General features: G+C 41.1%; 1 protein-coding gene across 1 annotated transcript in view; it reads left to right on the top strand.

Annotated features, from left to right (window-relative positions):
* Positions 1-20,341, top strand: part of gna13b (guanine nucleotide binding protein (G protein), alpha 13b) — a 43,902-nt gene extending 23,561 nt beyond the window's left edge. The window contains exons 2-5 of the mRNA XM_034710785.1: positions 1,723-1,952; positions 7,752-7,802; positions 8,568-8,768; positions 17,522-20,341. Coding sequence (XP_034566676.1) covers positions 1,723-1,952; positions 7,752-7,802; positions 8,568-8,768; positions 17,522-17,893 — 854 coding nt within the window. The 3' untranslated portion in view covers positions 17,894-20,341. The remainder of the gene's footprint in view (positions 1-1,722; positions 1,953-7,751; positions 7,803-8,567; positions 8,769-17,521) is intronic.
* The last annotated feature ends 806 nt before the right edge of the window (positions 20,342-21,147 follow it).

Below are 21,147 nucleotides of genomic sequence, written 5' to 3'. Positions count from 1 at the left end.
CATGGGAGATGATGTTTGCTTCTCAGCCCGGCCCACTCAATAGTGCCAGGAATAAACTACACTAGCGGGAGTCCTCCGAGTCCCTGTTTGATACCGTCACACGCCACAGCATTATTGTGAGAATTTTGAAACTGAAATACTGCGATATTTAAAATACCGTTACATCCCTACTAGTCATACTTCTGCAGTTATTTTGGTGTTACTTTCGAATGACAGTAACTACTAATATATAGTGTATTAGATTTTAGAAGTAACTTGCCCAACACTGTTTACATATTGGATTTGACCCCCAGCTCTTGCAGCCAACATGCCTGTAATTGTCTTTGTTAAAGGAGGCCATCAGCATGTGAATGTGCTTAGATTGGTACTCATGAGCAACTAGCATAGCAGGGTCCAACATAAGTGTAAGACTGTGAGTGTAAGGATGACTGCTGACATGTAGTTTAATATGCTTTAAGTGATCAGAAGTAGGGATGTGCATGTTTAGTTGACAGCATGATTAAATGTAGTCACCCTCACTAGTTGACACCAGAATTACTAGTCAGTTATTCAAATTCCATTAATGTCCAAAAAGAATGCCCGTCATACATTGTATCCAAGCTGTAGTGCAGCCACCCGCCATTAGCAACAGCTGTAGCTACAGTTAATGACCATTTCTGTCCGGTTGTAAAGGAGCACAGATGACAGATAGCATCTGGTAGATATGGTTTGGTATATTTTGATTCAGAAAATAGAGATAAAGTTTAGATAGTGTTCTAGTTCCCCCCGGCAGTCTAAGCCTATAGCAGCATAACTAAGAGCTGGTCAAAGCCTGGGCCAGCTCTAATGATAAGCTTTATCAAAAAGGAAAGTTTTAAGCCTAATCTTGAAATCAGAGAGGATGTCTGCCTCCAGGACCCTGACTGGTAGATAATTCCAAAGGAGAGGTACCTGATAACTGAAGGCTCTACCTCCCACACTGCTTTTAGAGACTTTAGGTATGACAAGAAGGCCTACATGCTGAAAGTGGGTGGAATAGGGTCCCAATGTGTCAGCTCCCCCAGCAGTCTAAGCCTGTAGCAGCATAACTAAGAGCTGGTCCAAGCTTGAGCCAGCTCTAATGATAAGCTTTATCAAAAAGGAAAGTTTTAAGCCTAATCTTAAAAGTAGAGAAGATGTCTGCCTCCAGGACCCTGACTGGTAGATGATTCCAAAGGAGAGGTGCCTGATAACCTCCCATACTACTTTTAGAGACTTTAGGTACGACAAGCATTTTTGAATAAATTGTGCTCAATTTTTTTTCTTACCTGAAGACTAGACTGCTAGTTGAAGTTTCAATATCTGTATAATCAACTTGCATTTAGTCGTTTCAGAACACCCCTCGTCAGAAGACTAGAAAAAAGTAACCCAAGTCCAATTAACACGAATAAGGTGAAAAGATCAAGGGAAGATGAACCAGATTGAGGAAATTACATTAGAAATTCTATTTACATCAATTTTGGCTGCCATTGTATTTTTGGACATCAAATCTACACAAATAAAAGGCTTTGTTGGGAAGTGAGGTCAATGACACGAAATAATAAGTCTGTGCTTCTTTTTTTTTTTTGATGATTGCAATTTAGTTTGTAAAAAGAAAAACACTAATATTAAGCTGTATTTAAATTATATGTATCTCAATAAAACTGTAAATAAGGTGGCAAATTTGACTAGAATGCATTTCTGTAATCTGTTTTCAATCTTTAGGTATTCGAGTGTTGGTGGACGCTCGAGAGAAGCTACACATCCCATGGGGAAACCCACCCAACCAGCAGCACGGGGACACCATGATGGCATTCGACACCCGGTCAGCTATGGCCCACGGTCACGGCATGGTTGAACAAAAAGTATTTCAGCACTTCCTGCCATCCATCCGGGCCCTATGGGCAGATGAAGGCATCCAGAATGCATATGACCGCCGTCGGGAGTTCCAGTTGGTGAGTCAGAGTAGTAACGAGTGTTCATGCTTTGAAAAACATTCTGGTGCAATCTTTGAAGTTCAAAGGGGGTGAGTGGGTCTGTGTGTTGAGTTCATCACCAGAAGCATCCTGTGCTGTAAGAGCTGGTCATTATAGAAAACAAAATTATCACAAAGTTATAGTATTGATCATTATTCTGACATGAGTTAAGTATCCAAGAAGAGTAATAGGTATTGCTCATCATGGAACTCTATTTTTAGATCTGGGCATCCTTATTTGACAAAATGTTCTATCAAAATTACTCACAGGATGTTTTGGTTTCTGCTACTGTGGATTGCTTTAAGGCTGGTTTATACTTCTGTGTCGGTAGCACCAGTGCTACCAGTGGAAAAGTTAGTGTAGAGCCCTGGCCTTAGGGCTGTGTGGTCTCTCTGATAGTAAGCTCGCTTGTTTCCAGCCCTGCTACGTTCTCTGTTTACTTTTTCACAGCAATTCAGAGCATATTATGTTACTTTAGAGCTGTTGCGTGTTGCTGTTTATCACAGTGAAGAATAGAGAGGACACATCAGAGGGGATGAAATACACAGCCGATGTGTGGGGATCCCAGAAGTACTGTAAATGGAGGAAATAAAATGACGCAGAGGCCCACAGTATTGATTCAACGCGGACTTACATTTTTGAGGAGGTGCACGTCAGCTACCATTATCAAAGTAAACAGGATCAGGATTTAATTATGAGATCAATTTGTAGCCCAGCCCTGTGTTATGTTTTTAATTTACTTGTTTCTCTAATAATGTTTCCTGTAACCCCTATTTCATTGTTGTAAATAATTTGCTATCTACAATGCTAACTTTACTTTCCATTATTTGAATGTGGGTGTTGAATATGGATGGGACATGATTTTTGAATGCTCAGTTATTCGTTCATTTATTAAAAAGTTGAAGAGTTAATATGAATGTTATTTCATTTTGAAAGTAATATTTTCATCCTTTTCACCGGTGCTTAGTTGAAATACGGTTTTCCCGCCAGACAAGGTTATTATAGTTTTGCATTTTTCATTAGTTTTTATTTTTATTTCGTTTTGACTTTTTGTTTTCAATTTCAGTTTAGTTTTAATTAGTTTTTGAAGCGGGTTTGCTAGTTTAGTTTAGTTTCTATTTTTTGAAAATGCTTAGTTTGAGTTTAGTTTTTATTAGTTTCAGTATTAGTTTTAGTCTTTTTTGCCTGTGTGCCTGGCCGGGGGTTAGCTTCTGTTTCAGGGTAAGGGGCCTGGCCGCTCTCTCTTGCCTTGACAAGGTATGCTAGGTTAGCCGTCTTGTGTGAGCTTTTCAAATGGACTTTAAGATTAGTGGGATTTTCCCCCTTGAGAAACATATTTTCAACATATTTTATCACCTTCCATTGCAAGGCACTTACTCCTATCAGAGACAGTCATATTCAAAGTAATCCCAAATGGGGCTCTGCTGCTTTCTCCTGACTTTCGCTGCCATTAACGCTCTGCAGGCAAAGTGTGGACGTGTGCCTGCTTGTGCGAATGAGCCAAATGAAGTGAAACTGGCAGAAAACAAACAAAAAATTCATATCCTAAAAAATAGGGAATACTGGTGGATACTCTGTAGGATAGTACTCTCCCTGGGGTGTCGGTCAGAACACACTGGACAGGAGACAGGAGGGAGCTTTAACCGTTTAGTGAATATTCTCCTTGTACAGCACAACAGTTCAGCAGACCCAATGAGGCCACAGAGGCCAACACATCAAATAAATACACAAACATAAGGGTGATGGTCACAATATGGACACTTAGGCTAGCATTACTGACCCTCTATAGTGTTAAATAATATGGTGACTCACTGATACATCCTTAACAATAAAATAAGCAATAAGCAATAAACAATAATCATTGATACAGAGATAATGATTCAGATGCTACCACTACAAGTATACTAATAATCATATCACTCTAATACCACTGCCACCAATTAACCATTAACACTTATAATGATAAATGAACAGAACAGGATCATATGGGTGATTAATAATATGAGATGACGCATGCGCTCATGGCGTCTATTTGCTCTCTCGGGAGTTTTAACACACGTGAATGCCTATGGACAGGAAAAGTCAGTTCTCCGTCTCATTATACTTACTTGTTGGGCATTCACACAGGAACGGTTATAAACAGGGCAGGTAGTCGGAGCGAGAGAGTTCGTCTCGATTTAATCCCCCTGCAGTTCTGCCTCGCGGTGAGTGCGCGCGCCCGTCAGCTGCAGGCTCCGTTCGGCGCGCTCCCGCGCAGATGCAGAGAGCAGAGAGCAGAGAGCAGAGCAGAGACGTCCAACCGATCAGTCTCTGACTTTATTACATATCCACTCAAAATACTGAGTTTAAGACGAAAACTAAAGACATTTTCTCTATCATTTTAGTTTATTTTAGTTAGTTTTGTAAACTCACGATACAGTTTCAGTTAGTTTTCGTTTTTTTGTGAAGCCTCGTTTTTATTTTTATTTCAGTTAACGAAAATGTTTTTTCACCTCTCGTTTTCGTTATTTCGTTAGTTTTCGTTAACTATAATAACCTTGCCGCCAGACGGTGGTTATATAGCACCCAAGTGGCAACCTCCGGTCTAAAAATATGAGTCAATGCGGAAGTGTTAAAAGCTACAGTTCATCGAGGATCCGCTTGAGGCTGGCTCCAGAAGCACCGGAAGTCACATACACATGAATGGGAAAAAGACAATCTTTGCAGCATTAGTCTGAATAGCTAATTTCTCGATGTCCTCTCACTGTGAGGGGGGTGAATTTTTTTCTAATGTGGCAATTTCGTAGATATTGAGATTACTAGTCTTCCAATGAGAGGCACAGCTGCCTGCAGGAACACTGCAGCTGTTGGCTAGGAGGCTCAAAGCCCGCCTCTTTACGTCACACTGGCTCAACAGAAGCAATATGGATGCCGCTGCCGATTGGCTTCAAAACAGCGTTCAGAAACAGATGGGTGACGCCACGGATACTAGGTCCAGATTTTATACAGTCTATGATAGCACCCTAAAGCTGTTAGCTAACCGCATTAAATAACAGAAGAAGAATGCTAACTGCATTAAATAGCGAAAGAAGTCGAAAACATTAACGACAGTCGCTGGAAATACATATGTAGTGGTGTGAGATTCAGGACTGGAGAAAACGGAGACTGAGCATGGCTGTAAAATGTAAATATACATGGCATGCTGCTGCGTCACAGAAACCCTAACATAAAGGTCGAGACAGAGGCTGCCAGTGCCCGCTAGCAGCACCTTATCCTGCTTGATTACGAATAAACGCCGAATAGATGCCACTGATTATCAAATAGTATTTTGGCTTGAAATGCACATCCCTAGCGTTGAATAATTAGTGAGTAGCTCGAGTATCCTCAGAGTGTACAGAGGAGCATTGACTGTAACATATAAAGACACCTCCTCACAGTTCATGGAGCAGAGCTGCAGCTGTTGAATGCACACTGACTGACACAGACAAGCTAATGTTGGGCTGCTTTCTGTTTCTCTGCTTCCCAACACCCTCCTGTCTCGCCTCTCACACTCACTGCTCTTAACAGGTTTAGATTGTGCGTGACAGTGTCTTGCATGTAGGAAAATGCGTAGAAACTTTCCTGCCAAGACTTGCATGCTTGCTAAGCATATGGAAATTGAGAACGGGATAAGCAAAGAGCAGAAAGCTAAAGCCAAGAGCCATGCGGCAAGGACTTCGCCATTGTACATGAGGCCTGCATTTTACCAGCTGAGCTACCCGATGCTTGCTTTAACATTTTTTAAGTCAATCTCAATCTTGACTTGTTTAGCGCCAAATCACAACAAATGTTATCTCAGGCGTTTTTACAAACATAGCAGGTCTAGACCATACTCAATGTTAAATTATCAACAAAAACCCAACATCAAGACAGGATACGATCCAGCCCCCTCTTACTGATTGGACTCCATCTTATCTCATCCAAATCCATCATGAGCATTGCACCTTGCAGTATTTTGCTAGTTACAGCGGCAAGAAAAAACATCCTTTTAACAGGCAGAAACCTTGAGCAGAACAAGACTCATGTTAGACAGCAATTTGCCTCGATCAAGATAAATTTTATTTAAGTGATGTCTGTTACCTACTTCTTAAATAAAGAGGAAAATGTGGACTTGATTGACTCCTCTGCCACATCGCACTATTAGGGATGCACTGAAAATTCGGCCACCAAAAATTTTCAGTTGAAAATGGCCCAAAAGTGCAACACTTTTTTCACCGAAACAACACAGCCAAAACTCGCTTGTGCAAAAGCGAGTCCTGCAGGGCAGATCACGAGATCCCCACGAAATTCACTTCACACCAGTGAGTCTTAATAGAGAACGTTCCCTCTCTTCTTGCCCCCTTTGAGCAGCTAACTAAAGAGCAGATGTTAGCATCTGTAGCAGACGTTATTCCTTTAATTGCAGCACTAAAGCGTCTTATAGGCAAAGAGGTTGAGACGGACCACGGAGTGAAAACAATGAAAAGTACCCTCTTAGAGTCTGTCAGCACACATTTCACTGAGATCTATTCGGATCCTCTGCACTTCATCATGACTGTACTTGATCCGTGTTATAAAGATCATTACTTGGATGTGTGAATAAAGCTGCGAGCACGAGAAATGATCCAGGCCGCGGTGGATGCAGAGAACCTGCTTGGAGACGGAGAAGTGCACAGCGCAGGAGAAGGAGAACAGAGCGCAGAAAAAAGGACTTGTCTCTCTGAAAGTATTAAACAGTTGTTAACCTTTGACTTAAAAGAAAAAAACATGACAAAGTGGTATACATCTTCTAAGCTTAATTCTTTAAGGACTTACAAAATATGTTTTTTCAAAGTCACATTTGAGGATAAAGAGCCTAGAAAATGTCCGTGCAACAGAAAATGCATGGCTTAATCTGAAATCCAAGGAGTGAAATGTTACAACGGTCCCCGGTCTCCCTACTAATAATTGGCTTTATTTCTGTGTTTCGGTTTTCAGCTTACGGCATTGGTTTCCTAATTTTCAGTTTTCGGTTTCGGCCAATAATTTTCATTTTGGTGCATCCCTAGTTGTTATTGTTGATATAATTCATATTTCCATTATTATCTTTGGTATTGCTACTCTTCGTCTCCCCACTCTTTCATTTTGCCAGCTGTGTATCTCCTTATCTGTCTATCTGTTTGTCTCTACCCCTTCCATTCTTGTCTGTCTCTCTATCTGGCTTTCTCAGGCCTGACAGTCTTAGCATATGGCTGTTTCCCAATGATATTAACATGCTTTTTTTATACTGTGTGTGCTACGTTTTAACGACAAAATACTGTTTTCAATGTTGGTATGGGTTCTATTTGGCCACATAATGGACGTGGGCAGTAACATCTTAGCCCGGTGATATATTAACAACACTAGATTAAAATGATCCCTACAAACTTGTAACTGTGTTTATGAATGAGCACATGAATGTGTGCATGAAGGGGTTAAATGCAAAATAGTTTGACTATAGAGTGTTTTTAATTGTCTTTTAAATCATCTGAAACTCTCCTGATAAGCCCACATGTAAAGTTGTTTGGAAGGCAGTGTAAGGATATGCAATCACACTGCTACCTTTCAGGCCCTGTGTTAAATCGGTACAGAATTACAAATGAGCTATGGCTCTATTACCTTTGGTGTGTAAGTGTGTGGTTAACAAGCTAATAAGAGACAAGCTCTAAAGTGCTTTTAAACTAGAAGAACATTTAATATACGGCAAACGCTAATCTGTCTCTCTCCCTCAATTTCTCCACTCTCTTTCTTTGTCTTCCTCAGGGGGAGTCGGTTAAGTATTTCCTGGACAATTTGGAAAAGCTTGGACTGTCGGTAAGTCCCACCCTTACCAATCACAGAGTCAGGGCAGGCATGACTGCTGATGGCTGTGGTAGTTTTCAGTCAGTTTGTTGAAAAGAGAAGTGAAACTGTTTTCTTCCTGTTATTGATCATTTCTCTCCACACTTGTTTATTTATATGTATGCTCACACTTAGCTGAGCAAAACTGTCCCTGCTCATTGTGCCCCACTCAGTTTATTCTGTGCTATCCATGCTAGCAAGACATATTACTTTATTAAGTTAGCATTTTATATCACTTTCGGGGCAATACTTGTCAGTGTGTTTTTGTATGTGAGCAGACTCGCACCAGCATGGTCTAACTCAGGGACCCAGGGATGACTCATTACCCTTGGAATGTAATGGATAAGAATCCAATGGAGCAAGAGGACAATAACATGTGTAGCTAAAGGTTGATTGAGAAAGCATTTGCATATTTAGTCTTAAAGAGTAACAAATGTTCCTTTTTTTACCTTTAGCTTGATTAGTTGCCATATCATAGTTAAGGAGAACTGAACACTGTTGCTTTCCTCACAAACACTCGCTCCTAAAGCCCCACTTTTGTTTAGGCTTTGTGGTATTTCAGGAATGCCAAGGGTTCAGCAGGGATGTCCCCAAAGCAGCAGCATGAGGAGTGTGTGTACTGTTTTTATTATTGGAACACAAAGATCTGCATTTCTTTCTGTGACACTCTTTGTTTTTTGCTTGCAACAATCTGCAAAACCCTATAAAATCATAATAGATTTGATCATTTCCTTGCAGGACTACCTCCCTAACCAACAAGACATTCTCCTGGCCAGAAAACCTACAAAAGGCATTCATGAGTATGACTTCGAGATCAAGAACGTGCCCTTCAAGATGGTGGATGTTGGCGGTCAGCGGTCTGAGAGGCGACGCTGGTTTGAATGCTTTGACTCAGTTACTTCCATCCTCTTTCTCGTTTCTTCCTCTGAATATGACCAGGTGAGTCAGCTGTTGTACAGCCACACATGTAGTGTTGAGCGCCTCAGTGCTTCTGTGTTGTATTATGCTTATATTGACTATCAGAGGACTAATTTAATATCAAAGATTTAAAAAATATTAAACATTGATATACCTGTATGTGGCTTTTCCAGTATATTTTACAAATATTTCAAATTAATTTAGAGAACTTCCATTTATTTATTTTGGATTTTTTTCCTTTAGATTTTTCTATTCATATTGTTCACACTATATTTTGAAATACCACCTCTTAATTGTTGAAATGAAAGTGTCTGGGTATAAAATCTACTGTTAATTCAACTACGAAAAATGTATTCAAAAATTGAAACATTTAAGCAGTGTTAATTTTGGCAGCTATTTTAGATTTAGTCTTAGTCTTAAGACAAAAATGACTGTTAGTCTTAGTCACATTTTTCTCTTTTTCTTTTAAGCCCATTAACGTTTTTGTCTAGTTTAAGTCGACGAAAACTCAAAACATTTTAGTCTTTGATATTTGTCAAAACATTTTCTCTCTGAAATAATTAATCGATCAGATGTTTATATCAAGTGTTAAAATCGTCAACATTTCACACTTTTAACACTTCTGCTTGTTTAATATCTTAACTTAAATAATTCAGCCTGTCCCTGCTAAAAAGTCAAAAGAAAACCTTCTTGATGTGACCACTGTGACTGTATTTGGATTTTAGTGGCAGATCTCTTGATTCAGTTTGAAATCTCACTTGGTTAGTTGGAGTACTCTTTTCTGACACGTGTCCGCCGTCATTCATAAAATAAAAATAATCAATTTACTCACAGGTCCCCAGTTCAATCTCAGTTTATTCCATGAGAGTTTTTCAATTTTCTTCTATTGAAAACACACTCAAAAACAGGCTGAAATAGGTCACGGTCAAAAAACATTACTCGTGACGCTCCATCTAACCCAAAACAAAAGAATGTATTTACACACACCTGTGCCTCCTGCTTTATATAGTTACTGGCCCCGCCCATAACCAAAACCCAGCAGGTAAATTCCCACTTAAACTAAAACGGCTTCTACAAATCTGGCCCCTAATTATAAGGCAGGCGTTCTCATAATTAACTTAAATGCTGAGCTAATTAACATTAACATTAACTCATAAACATAGCTCTACCATTAACAAAGTTACTTCCTCTATTGGACATCATAATCACTGAACTATTCTTAACAAACAAATAGTATTGACATGCAATAACAAAGTGTTCTTGATCTTCTTGAATGTCCATATGAAAGACTCCTTTTTTGAGGCAGGAAGTGCCTACATCCTCAAAGAAAGTTCATTTGTAAGGCTGGAAGTGCCTACATCCCTTGAAGAAAGTCCATTTGTGAGGCAGGAAGTGCCTACATCCCTTGAAGAAAGTCCATTTGTGAAGCAGGAAATGCCTACATCCTTAAATAAAGTCCATTTGTGAAGCAGGAAATGCCCACATCATTTAGTCTTCAGCTTCACATATAAGGCGAAGCTTGTCAACGGGTCTTTCCAGAGTGCTGGACTTTGTCCTGACCAGCACCTGCCGAACAAGATCTTCGGCGTCCATCTTCGTCTGCACAACTCTCCAAAGCAGCCAGGAATTCCTTGGTGCATTGTCATCCAAGATCATCACGATATCTCCATGTTTAAGACTCTGCTTGACTTTATTCCACTTCTGGCGCTCCTGAAGGTTTGGTAAGAACTCCTTTACCCGCCTTTTCCAAAATAAATCTCTCAAGTACTGGGCTTGCCTCCATCTTCGTCGTGAGTAGCAATCTTCTTTACTGAATAGACCAGGTGGAAGCAGTGGCTGCTTCTTAAGCAACAGCAAATGGTTTGGCGTTAGTGCCTCTAGGTCATTTGGGTCATCAGATGATGCAGTTATTGGCCTGTCATTGATGATCGCTTCCACTTCACAGAGCACTGTTTGAAGACACTCATCGTCTACTGTTTGTTGATGGAGCACTGACTTTAAGACCTTCTTTACCATCTTTACTTGTCTCTCCCAAACACCACTAAAATGTGGTGCAGCAGGTGGGTTGGAAATCCATTGTATCCCTTTTTTTGTTAGAGTATTTTTTTTCTTGGTTTGATCCATTTCCTGTACAGCAGTTCTTAATGCTCTTTCAGCTCCAACTAAGTTTGTTCCATTATCAGATCTGATGAGAGTGACCTGTCCTCTTCTACACATGAAGCGTCGAATTGCATTTATGCAGGAATCAGTGTCCAGGGTGTGAGAGACTTCGATGTGCAGAGCACATGTTGTTAAACAGGTATACAACACTCCATATCTTTTCACAGTGGTGCGACCTCTCTTGACCTCTATGGGTCCAAAATAATCTACCCCTACATTTGAAAAAGGGGGTTTGTCAGGTAGAAGTCAATCCAGCGGCAGGTCTGCCATTTTCTGCTCCTGTGCTTTAGCATGGTTTTTTCTGCAAGTGACGCAACGGAACAAAAGCTTTCTGATCGCTGCATTAGCTGAAGGTACCCAGTACCGCTGACGAAGGCGAGAGAGCATGAAGTTTCTACCAGTGTCCTGTTCTCTCATGTATGTCCTGCAGCAACAGATTGGTAGCAGTGTGATCTTTTGGCATTATGATGGGGTACTTTGAACTTTCTGGCATAGCAGATCTATTTAATCGTCCACCTACTCGGAGTATGCCATCTTGAAGGTAAGGATTCAACCTGTAGATAGGACTTTTCCTTTTCTGCACTTATTCTCCTCTTTCCAAGTCTTTGATGTCAGTGTGGAAGCTGCAACGCTGACAATACCGAACAATCTCCATTTCTGCTCTGTTCAGCTCTTTCACAGTTAAAGGCCCTTGATGAGGGGATGGTGTAACAGTAACAGCAGCCTTTGCCCTTTTGTGACCTTTCAAAACCAGATGATCTTTGACTCTGAGCATCCAGGCTATGGCCTTTTTCAACCGCCACCAGCTGGAGTAGTGAGTTATCAGTCTACCTATAACACATGAATCCACTGCAACTGATGAGAGCACCAACATTGTTTTCTCACTTCCTGGTTCTCCTCTGAAAGTTTCATGCATTTGTGTCTTTCTGTCTTTTTCCAGCTTGCATCCTTTAAGAATGCTGGACCCTGTGTCCAGACCCAATGCGCCAAAAACCGTTGTGATCCCATGTGATGCACAATCAGCTGGATTTTCAGAAGTATCCATATGATTCCACTGTTCCAAATTTGTAGTCTCTCTGATAACTGCAATCCTGTTAGCAACAAAAGTCTTCAGCCGCAGTGCTTCATTTGCAATGTATTTTAGCACAGCTGTGCTATCAGTCCAAAATGCTGAGGCCTGAAGATCAATCTCGAGCTCTTTTCTCCTCATCTTGTCAATGTTTACGGCCATCACTGCTGCTGTAAGCTCCATACGTGGGATGGTTGTTTGTTTCAATGGTGCAACTCTGGCTTTCCCCATCATAAAAGCAAGGTGAACATGTCCTTTGTCATTTGTTAATTTTAAATATGACACTGTTCCATAGCTGCTCTCACTAGCGTCTGAGAAGTGATTAAGCTGGGCTGCTACGACAGGCCCAAAGTCACTCGGCTTTATACACCTCTTTATCTGGAAGCTGGTTATCTGAGGTAGCTGGTTCACCCAGGTAAACCAGTCTTGCAAAAGTAGTTGCGGGATTTCCTGATCCCAGGAAACCTTTTCTTTGCACAGCCTTTGAATGATTGTTTCTGCAGGGAACACTACAGGAGCAAGGAACCCAAGTGGGTCATAAATGGAACTCACTACTGAAAGAACTCCTCTTCTCTTCATTGGTTATCCTTCATGATTACTTTGAATTTGAAGGAGTCTGAATTTTCACACCACAGCACACCTAGTGCTCGCTCTATGGGAAGTGCATCCTTTGCAAGATCAAGGTCTTTCACCTCCTTGGCCCTTTCACTCTCAGGCACAGATTGCAAAAGTGAGCGGCTATTGCTGGTCCACTTTGAGAGTTTAAAACCCCCTGATGTGCACAGAGCTGTTTGGCTTTTCCTTAGCGTGATGGCTTGCTTCTCATTGCTGACCGCCTTCAAGCAATCATCCACATAAAAGTTATTCAACACAGTTTCCACTGCATCAGGCGTTGACTTAGTTTTGTTATCTTCTGCAGTTTGGCGCAAAGCAAAATTTGCACAGCTGGCAGATGAGGTAGCCCCAAACAGATGAACTGTCATTCTGTATTCAGTCATCTCGAGTCAGATTTCCTTCTGGCCACCAGAGAAAACGCAGAAGGTCTGTGTCCTCTTCTGGAACTCGCACCTGATGGTACATGGCCTCAATGTCAGCCATCATAGCCACATTCTCCTGTCTGAAGTGAGTCAGCACTCCTATGAGCGTGCTAGTTAAATCTGGACCCTGTAGCAGCTTTTGGTTGAGAGACACTCCCTGATAACTAGCAGCACATTCAAAAACCACTCGCAGTTTTTTCTTTTGTGTATGGTAGATCCCATGATGCGGTATATACCAGACTTTGCTATCCTGCTGTGTCAACTGTGCTTCTGAAACTTTAACTGCATATCCCTTTTTTTAACATGTCTGTGATGCAGTCAGTGTATTCTTCATGAAAGTCCCGTTTCCTGCTGAGCTTCTTCTTGAGGGTGAGTGCACGCTGGACTGCTCCGTCCCTGTTGTTTGGCATCCTTATCTCTGAGTCTTTTGTTGGCAACTTAATGTAGTAGTGTTCCTCCTTATGATCCATGGAACTTGACCCTTTGTCCATGAACCTTTTATCTTCGACTGACATTTCCGTTTTCTCAACAGAGAAACGTTCAGGGAAATCCACATTGTAATGTTGCACAAGCATTCTCTCTATTGTGTCGACTGATATTTGATTCACAAAAATGGTTTGCTGCTCAACATCCTCTTGTCCTCTGATAGGCCCATTCACAGTCCATCCTAGAATTGTTTTAACAGCATATGGGCCATTGTCTTTGCTGTGAATAACTCTCCAAGGCTCAAAAACCTCAGGAACATCATTACCAATAAGCAGCCCTACATCAGCATCAGTGTGTGGCAGCTTCACTTGTTTAAGATATGACCATTTAAGGTCATAGGTTCCTGAGCTCCCGGGGTCCATAAATGCATAAGTCTCCACAATCTTAGTTCCTCTTTTTGATTTCACACGAACAGGAAGAATAGACAGAATGCAGTTGTCTCCGGCCCCAGTAGGGGGCTTGATTTTGATTTAGGCTCACAAGAGCACTTGAAACCTTCTGATGACATCCAGAGTTTTCTGTTTGACAACTTGTGTTTGTTTGTTTGGTAACATTCTCATTTCTATAGACGTGCAACAAGCTGGGATGTTTCTGGGAACACACTTGGCAAGTCAATCTCCTTTTGCAGTCTTTGCTTAGATGTCCTTTTAGTGAACACCCAAAGCATACACCATTTTTCCTTAGAATCTCCAATTTCTCTTTGTGTGGTTTCTCTGTGATTTGGTAGCACTCTGCCATGGTGTGGTTCCTTCTGCAAAAAAGACATGGCCTAGTGAAGACAGTGCTGTTGAACAAGGTGGTGGCTTCGTTCTTTACATTGTCATTCTATGCTTCATCACATAGAGATACATTGGTAGCAAAGCAACTTCCTCTTGGTTGAAACGTCATTTTCACCACAACAGGCATTCTTTTCTCTCTTCCCTCACTTGCCAAAGCTCTCCACTTTTCTCTCATTTTGTATGGCAGCTTTGAGACAACAATCCTCATGTTAGCTGGATTGTCTAACTCGTCCATGTAATCCACATCCTCCAAAGCGTTGCTGCAGTTCACAAGAAAAAGCGAGAAGCTATGAAGGCTTTTAGCATCCTCAGACTTAACTTGCGGCCACCTAAATAGCTTGTCTATTAAAGCAGTTGCAATTTTAACAGGGTTTCCATAGTGGTCCTCCAGTAGGCGCACTGCTTCTCTGTAGCCACGAACAGAAGGCATGTGTTTGCAACTTTTGACCAGATCATGTGGCTCCCCTCTTATGAATTGTTCCAAAAAGAAAAGCCTGTCTGCATTATTGTCAGTTTTGGAGTCCACAACATGTTCAAATGCCTTTATAAAGGATCTAAAATCAAGTGGGTCACCACAAAAAACTGGAACATCACGTTGTGGCAAACAAGCTGATTGCTGATGTTTAACAATCATCTCTGTGATATTGGTTTGACGTTTCATGACATCACAGAGCTCTTTTTCTTGATTTGCTGGTTGTTGGGGGACAGTATCATGACTCGTGATGACTCGTCTGTGTACCTTTGGTCTGGCTCCTAATGATGGGACAGGGGGCTGAGTGTGAATCACATTGACAAGACTTGACACTTTTTGGATGTTGACACCTTTGTGTGTGTGTGTTGTGGTTGCTGCATCATAATATTCATTCATTCCATCATCACACTCAGAACTGTCATGTTCTTCATACACCTTTATTTTTGCATTTGACACTGCCAAAGCAGTTTGAATCTTTAACTCCTCCTTCTCAGCCATGAGCTGTGCCTCCTTAAAGGTGACATATCATGCAAAATTGACTTTTTAATGGTTCTTTACCTGAAAAATGAAAAAAATCCATTCTGTCCCTGTTTTGATTTCTACACCTTCTGTGACCAATCCTTCAGAAAAGGTCCCGCTGCCTCTCTGGTCGGTTTTACTCCCCACGTCTGCAGATTTGAAAATCTAGTGGATGAATTTTATTTGTCATGGATAAGTGCTAGCGCTAGTTAGCATAGCCACATAGCTACATGTTCGTAGCTGTGTACCAAGACACACGTCTACATACTGATAAATAAAACAACAAGAAACACTAAATCTATGACCAATCGTTCAGAAAGGTCCTGCTACAGGCGCCTCTCCGTCAGGATCAGATTCTGGATCAGATTCAGAGGGTTGAAGTAACGCGATCTCTGAGCAGCCGTGTAGATTCAGCCAACATGTAAACATTAGATCAACGTGCTGGAGAGCCGAGGCACATCCACTTCCGGAGGGGGCGTGGTCAGAGAGAAAACAGAGTGTTCTGAGGAGGACTGAAGAAGAGGGCTTTTCAGGCATGCCAAAATCTGATTTCAAAGTGTTTTTTTGAGCATAAACTTTAAAGACATGTTTTGGGGACCTCTTAGACCAATAGCTGATGACTGTGAGAGGTTCTTTTTGACACATTTGATACGCTGTCGCGATGAGTTATCTCGTCCAGCTCTGTTGGAGCATTTTCCATTCGTTTGTCCACATCTTTGCATCACTTATGAACCTTTTGGGTGACTTCTTTAAACCTTTTTATTTTGGGTTTAAACCAGTGATCCTGGACGGCGTTTTGCTCCTCCTCATTTAAGTGTTGCAGGACGGAGTGATTGAGCTCCTTGAATGTCTCCAGCAGAGCATTGAATTCCTTCATTCTTAATTTGACTTCTTGGTTATTTGAGTCTTTTCCCAACAAATCCTCCATTTGGTTTGATTTCAAGGTGAGCTGCCGTAGCTTTACTCTCCTTGCAGTGATATCCCGCTGCAGCATTTCGTCCTCACTCATGCCTGCGAGCGCGCCCTCACCAGTGCTGCCTTTCGTCATGTTAAAATGTGTTTCAGAGGGTCAAACAATTAAGCCTCAGATGCATACAAGGGAGCCACAGGGTGGTTTCAGGCATCAGGCATGAAACGCATCATTTATCCTTTATTCCACATTGCACAACACTCCGATCCATTCATTCCTCCACTGTTATGATCAGCTGATGCGGAAGCCGCACTCACGGCTGTCATTCATTTGGCATGATTCCAAACAATTGTCAACATTGCCTCATGTAGTTCTTTTTACTTATTTGTAGTGGTAGATATCTTGATTCAGTTTGAAATGTCACTTGGTTAGTTGGTGTACTCTTTTCTGACGCGTGTCCACCGCCATTCATAAAATAAAAATAATCAATTTACTCACAGGTTGGCAGTTCAATCTCAGTTTATTCCATTAGAGTTTTTCCATTTTCTTCCACTGAAAACATACTCAAAAACAGGCTCAAATAGGTCACGGTCAAAAAACTTAACTTTTGACGCTCCATCTAACCCAAATAGTCAAATAGTAAGCGGATGTCCCCCGGTTGTGTCTTTGTCCACCAGGAGGTAGAAATCATCAATGAAAATGAGACAGATGCATGGAGGAGGGGAGAGCTGGTTCACACATCACATCTGCTGCAGGTTATTCAACAAGCTAATACGACGCCCTTCAAATTATAACTCGGGCTGTCACAGGAATGCATCGCTTTTATTTTGAAAAAATAGACACACTGTGGGGGAATATGTGAATTTTATGTCTGTCTTGTTAAAAAAAAAAAAACATACGTTTGTCAGTGTTTTTATTGTCAGTTATGAACTTAAGCTCGTCATAGTCTCGTTTTCGTCATGAAAAAATGGGCCATTGACAGGCACTTATCGACATAATTTTCGTTAATGAAACTAAAACTTAGTTGAAGTTAGTATGTTAATGTGAGTCTTCAGCTAACTTGAACAGTGTAGCAGATATCTTTTAAAGTTAGTATTTGAGAATTCGTTCCCTAATTCTTTCCCTACCCCTCTACTTCAGGCAAACTGAAACACAGACTTCGAAAGGTTTAGTACGGGTCAAGCTCCTTGTTCTTACAGATATTCCTGGAAAATTTGCTGCAGAGAAAAAGGGCTTAAGGCATCTCTGTTGAAAGGCATAGTTAAAGAAATGTGCTACCTGTACTAGAAACATTCAGTCACAATGACCTCTGACCCCAGCACACATATTTGTTCTCTTTCAGGTGCTGATGGAGGACCGGCAGACCAACCGTCTAAGCGAGTCCCTCAACATCTTTGAGACCATTGTCAACAACAGGGTGTTTGGCAATGTCTCCATTATCCTGTTCCTAAACAAGACAGACCTGCTGGAGGATAAGGTGAAGCAGGTATCCATCAAAGACTACTTCCCAGAGTTCTCAGGGGACCCTAGGAGCCTGACAGACGTCCAGCGCTTCCTAGTGGAATGCTTTCGCAAAAAGCGCCGCGAGCAGCAGCAGAAGCCACTATACCACCACTTCACCACAGCCATCAACACTGAGAACATCCGGTTGGTGTTTCGTGATGTCAAGGACACCATCCTGCACGATAACCTCAAACAGCTGATGCTACAGTGAGGAGGCCTACGAAGAGGAGGAGGAGGGCTGGGTGGAGGGAAAATGGGTGTCATGTTGCCTTTCTTAACACACACACACACTCAAGCCTGTAGGGGGAGCAGGCAGCAACCCTCCAACCATCCCTCCTTCTTCCTTTCATTTGAGCTGCTCCTCAATTTTGAACTTTGACTGTGTATTTAACCCACCACTACTACAGCCATTCCCCCCCATGCCTGCTCTCTGCCTTACTGAGCTTGTTCATTGTGACTTGTAACAGCGGCCTTTGGCTCAGAGCCCAGACCATCCTTTGAAACCACTATAAATGACTTCTAACCCCCACCTTCTCTCCACACTCTGCAGTGGACCTCCCCCAATACCTTTACTGGATTTCCTCCTTTCATGTTGCCCTCAAATCCACACACTGTTCCATTTTATTTGCTGCTCAGACTGCTGTTGTAGAGGAGGGAGAAGGAGAAGGAGAAGGAGAGGGGGAGGGGTTTGTTTTATTGTTGTATGTTGTTACTGTGTAGCCTTCAAGGCCGCCTGCGGATGCTGGCGACATCAGCAACTGTTGCCAGGTATTGCCTTTTTTTTTTATCCGTACTTCTTTTGTTTTGTCTCTAGTTTCTGCCTTCCACTGACGCTTGGTGATGACATCACTGGGCTGGGGTGGGGATTTCCTCTAGAGGCAGCCGAACAGGAAAGAACAGCACTAACACTCTTGCTCGCGCGCGCACACACGCAGGCACACACGCACGCACGCAGGCACACACGCACGCACACACACACACACACACACACACACACACACACACACACACACACACACACACAGAGATAGGAATTCCTGTTCTACAGTCCACATAGTTCTTCTTTTCTAATCATTACGTTGCTTTTTCTAACACATGAATATACTGTATTGCATTTTTCTTTAACTTCTACTTTATAGGGGTTTACTTTCAGTGGATTTGTGGCTGCTGATGGACTCTGTTACAGTTAATTACATGGGAGGGTTAGGGAGCACAAACACAAACACGTAGATCACTTGTAAAAATGAAACACTGTTTTATGGCTAGCTAATGCAGCATTAGGAGTGACACGTCAGATTTTCAGTTTCTCAGGGCACATTGTGAACCACTTTGCCAACTAAAATTCACGTGTCTCTGACCTCTTCATGATTCAAAAAGACTTGTCTTTCTCTGCTTTTGTCATCAGAGAGGGGCAATCCACAACCAAGGCAATATACTATACCTAAGACCCTATGATTTCGGTGATGCAGAAAAAGCAGAGGGAATAATGGAAATTACTTAAAGAATAGGAATCAACTTTAAAAGAAAAGAAAACAAAGAAATCAACACTTGCAGTTTAATTTTTGAGCAGAGAAATATGCAAACATCTGCTTAGAGACAGAAACAAAAGGATGTGATGTTTATAGTTATAGTTATTGTACATTTTCAATGTTATAAAAGAGTGCCATTTTGAGCTTAACCAAATTTATCAAAATTCCTCAACTTTTTTAAACTGAATTGTGGAAGTTTACTCATCCACTCCAGCTTAGATGCTCCTATCATAAAAGAAGAACACAGAGTTTTTAAAGAAATTAAAATGGAAACGGATTATTTAGAAAAAATCAAACAGACCTCAAGTTTTCATCATGATTGGATCTCGCAATGTATTCAAGGGTCAAAGCAGCCAGGGAATGGAACTACAGGTGCTGAAGTTAGAGCTTCTAGGAAGCCAAGATCAACCCTCAGGGCCAACACTGGTGCTTTTCTCCATGATCCTTAAAAGTCCTGCAATTTCCAAAAATGATGTTTGGCATTCAAGTAGCATTCCTACTGCTAATTTTTGTATGCAATTAATGTCTTTTTCTATGTGAGGGATCCATGGTATTCTTTTATAGAACAACGTTTTATTTGCTTTGCCAATATTTTCATATTGTTGTAACAAAGATGACGCCCCATATATGACAATTCAACAAATGAACTCCTGAACTATGCTCCTTTTCTTAAAGGTACCACTTACTGCTGTCTGTTTCTCTCTTCCATCCAATCTAAGGTTAAAAAAGGGACAAAGCCAGCCTTTAAGTCACTTCTACATCTCTGGCTGCCCTTATTGTTATGTACAAGTTCTGTATAATTCACAGTGTCCTCTTAACTCCTCCTCTAATGTCAAATGCATCAGTATTTATCTCTCACACCAAGTTTTCTCTTGTTTCTAACAGCAGATTTACCCCCCATGCACATATGTATTTATGACCATAGTGTTACATTTGATTTTACTACTTTTTTATGGTGTGTATTTAAAGCAGAGGTGTTAAAAGGCACAGGTATTCCTAAACTTTCTCCAGATTTGTTGTGGCTATGAAACACCAAAGTCCTCAATGACAGGCTTCACTTGTCCATGCCAACATTTCAACATAAATAGGACAGTATGATCAAGGTGATAATTAAATGCACAAGTTACAAAGTTTTGTAGTTTGTCTTTTATATAGCTGCTACAATTCTCTGACTTTAAGCCAGATTAATTGAAAAGTTGTTGCTGTTTTTATATCAACAACATAATCTAATGTAAAGTAAGAAAATAAGTAAGATTTTTATTATTGGTATCTGTGGATTTTACTGCTAAGGGAGCTCATCACTGAAAGACTGAAAAACAATTACAGCTGTAACTGTTACTAGGGACTAAGCAACACTGAAGTGTTCCTGTCTGACATCAGGTTAACTTTAAAAGAAACTGTGCCCCACAGAACCTCTACAGAGATAGGAGTGAAGACTAAAACATACCTGGTGAGCACTAGAAATTTTAAAAATGATTTTCATCAATGTTCCTTGGAGTCACAAACATGTTTAATCAATTAATCAATCTTTATTTGTATAGCACCAAATCCCAAAAAACGTTATCTCAAGACACTTTTACAAACATAGCAGGTCTAGACCATACTAAATGTTAAATTATCAACAAAAACCCAACATCAAGACAGGATACGATCCAGTCCCTTCTTACTGACAGGACTTGACCGTATCTCATCTCAATTCACCATGAGCAGTATTTAGCTAGTTACAGCGACAAGGAAAAACCTCCTTTGAACAGGCAGAAACCTCGAGCAGAACCAGACTCATTTTAGACAGCCATCTGCCTGGAACAAGTTGGGGTTGGAAAGAGGAATAGAGAATAAGACAAAGCGATGACAGTGATTAAACTATTGACTTCATCATCTTCATCACTCCTAAAACTATATAACTAACAAGAATTAGCAATGCAGCAATGGTTCA

Source organism: Notolabrus celidotus, chromosome 20 (genome assembly GCF_009762535.1).
Source record: "Notolabrus celidotus isolate fNotCel1 chromosome 20, fNotCel1.pri, whole genome shotgun sequence".
Taxonomy (NCBI): Eukaryota; Metazoa; Chordata; class Actinopteri; order Labriformes; family Labridae; genus Notolabrus; species Notolabrus celidotus.
This window is presented reverse-complemented; position numbering and strand designations above follow the sequence as displayed.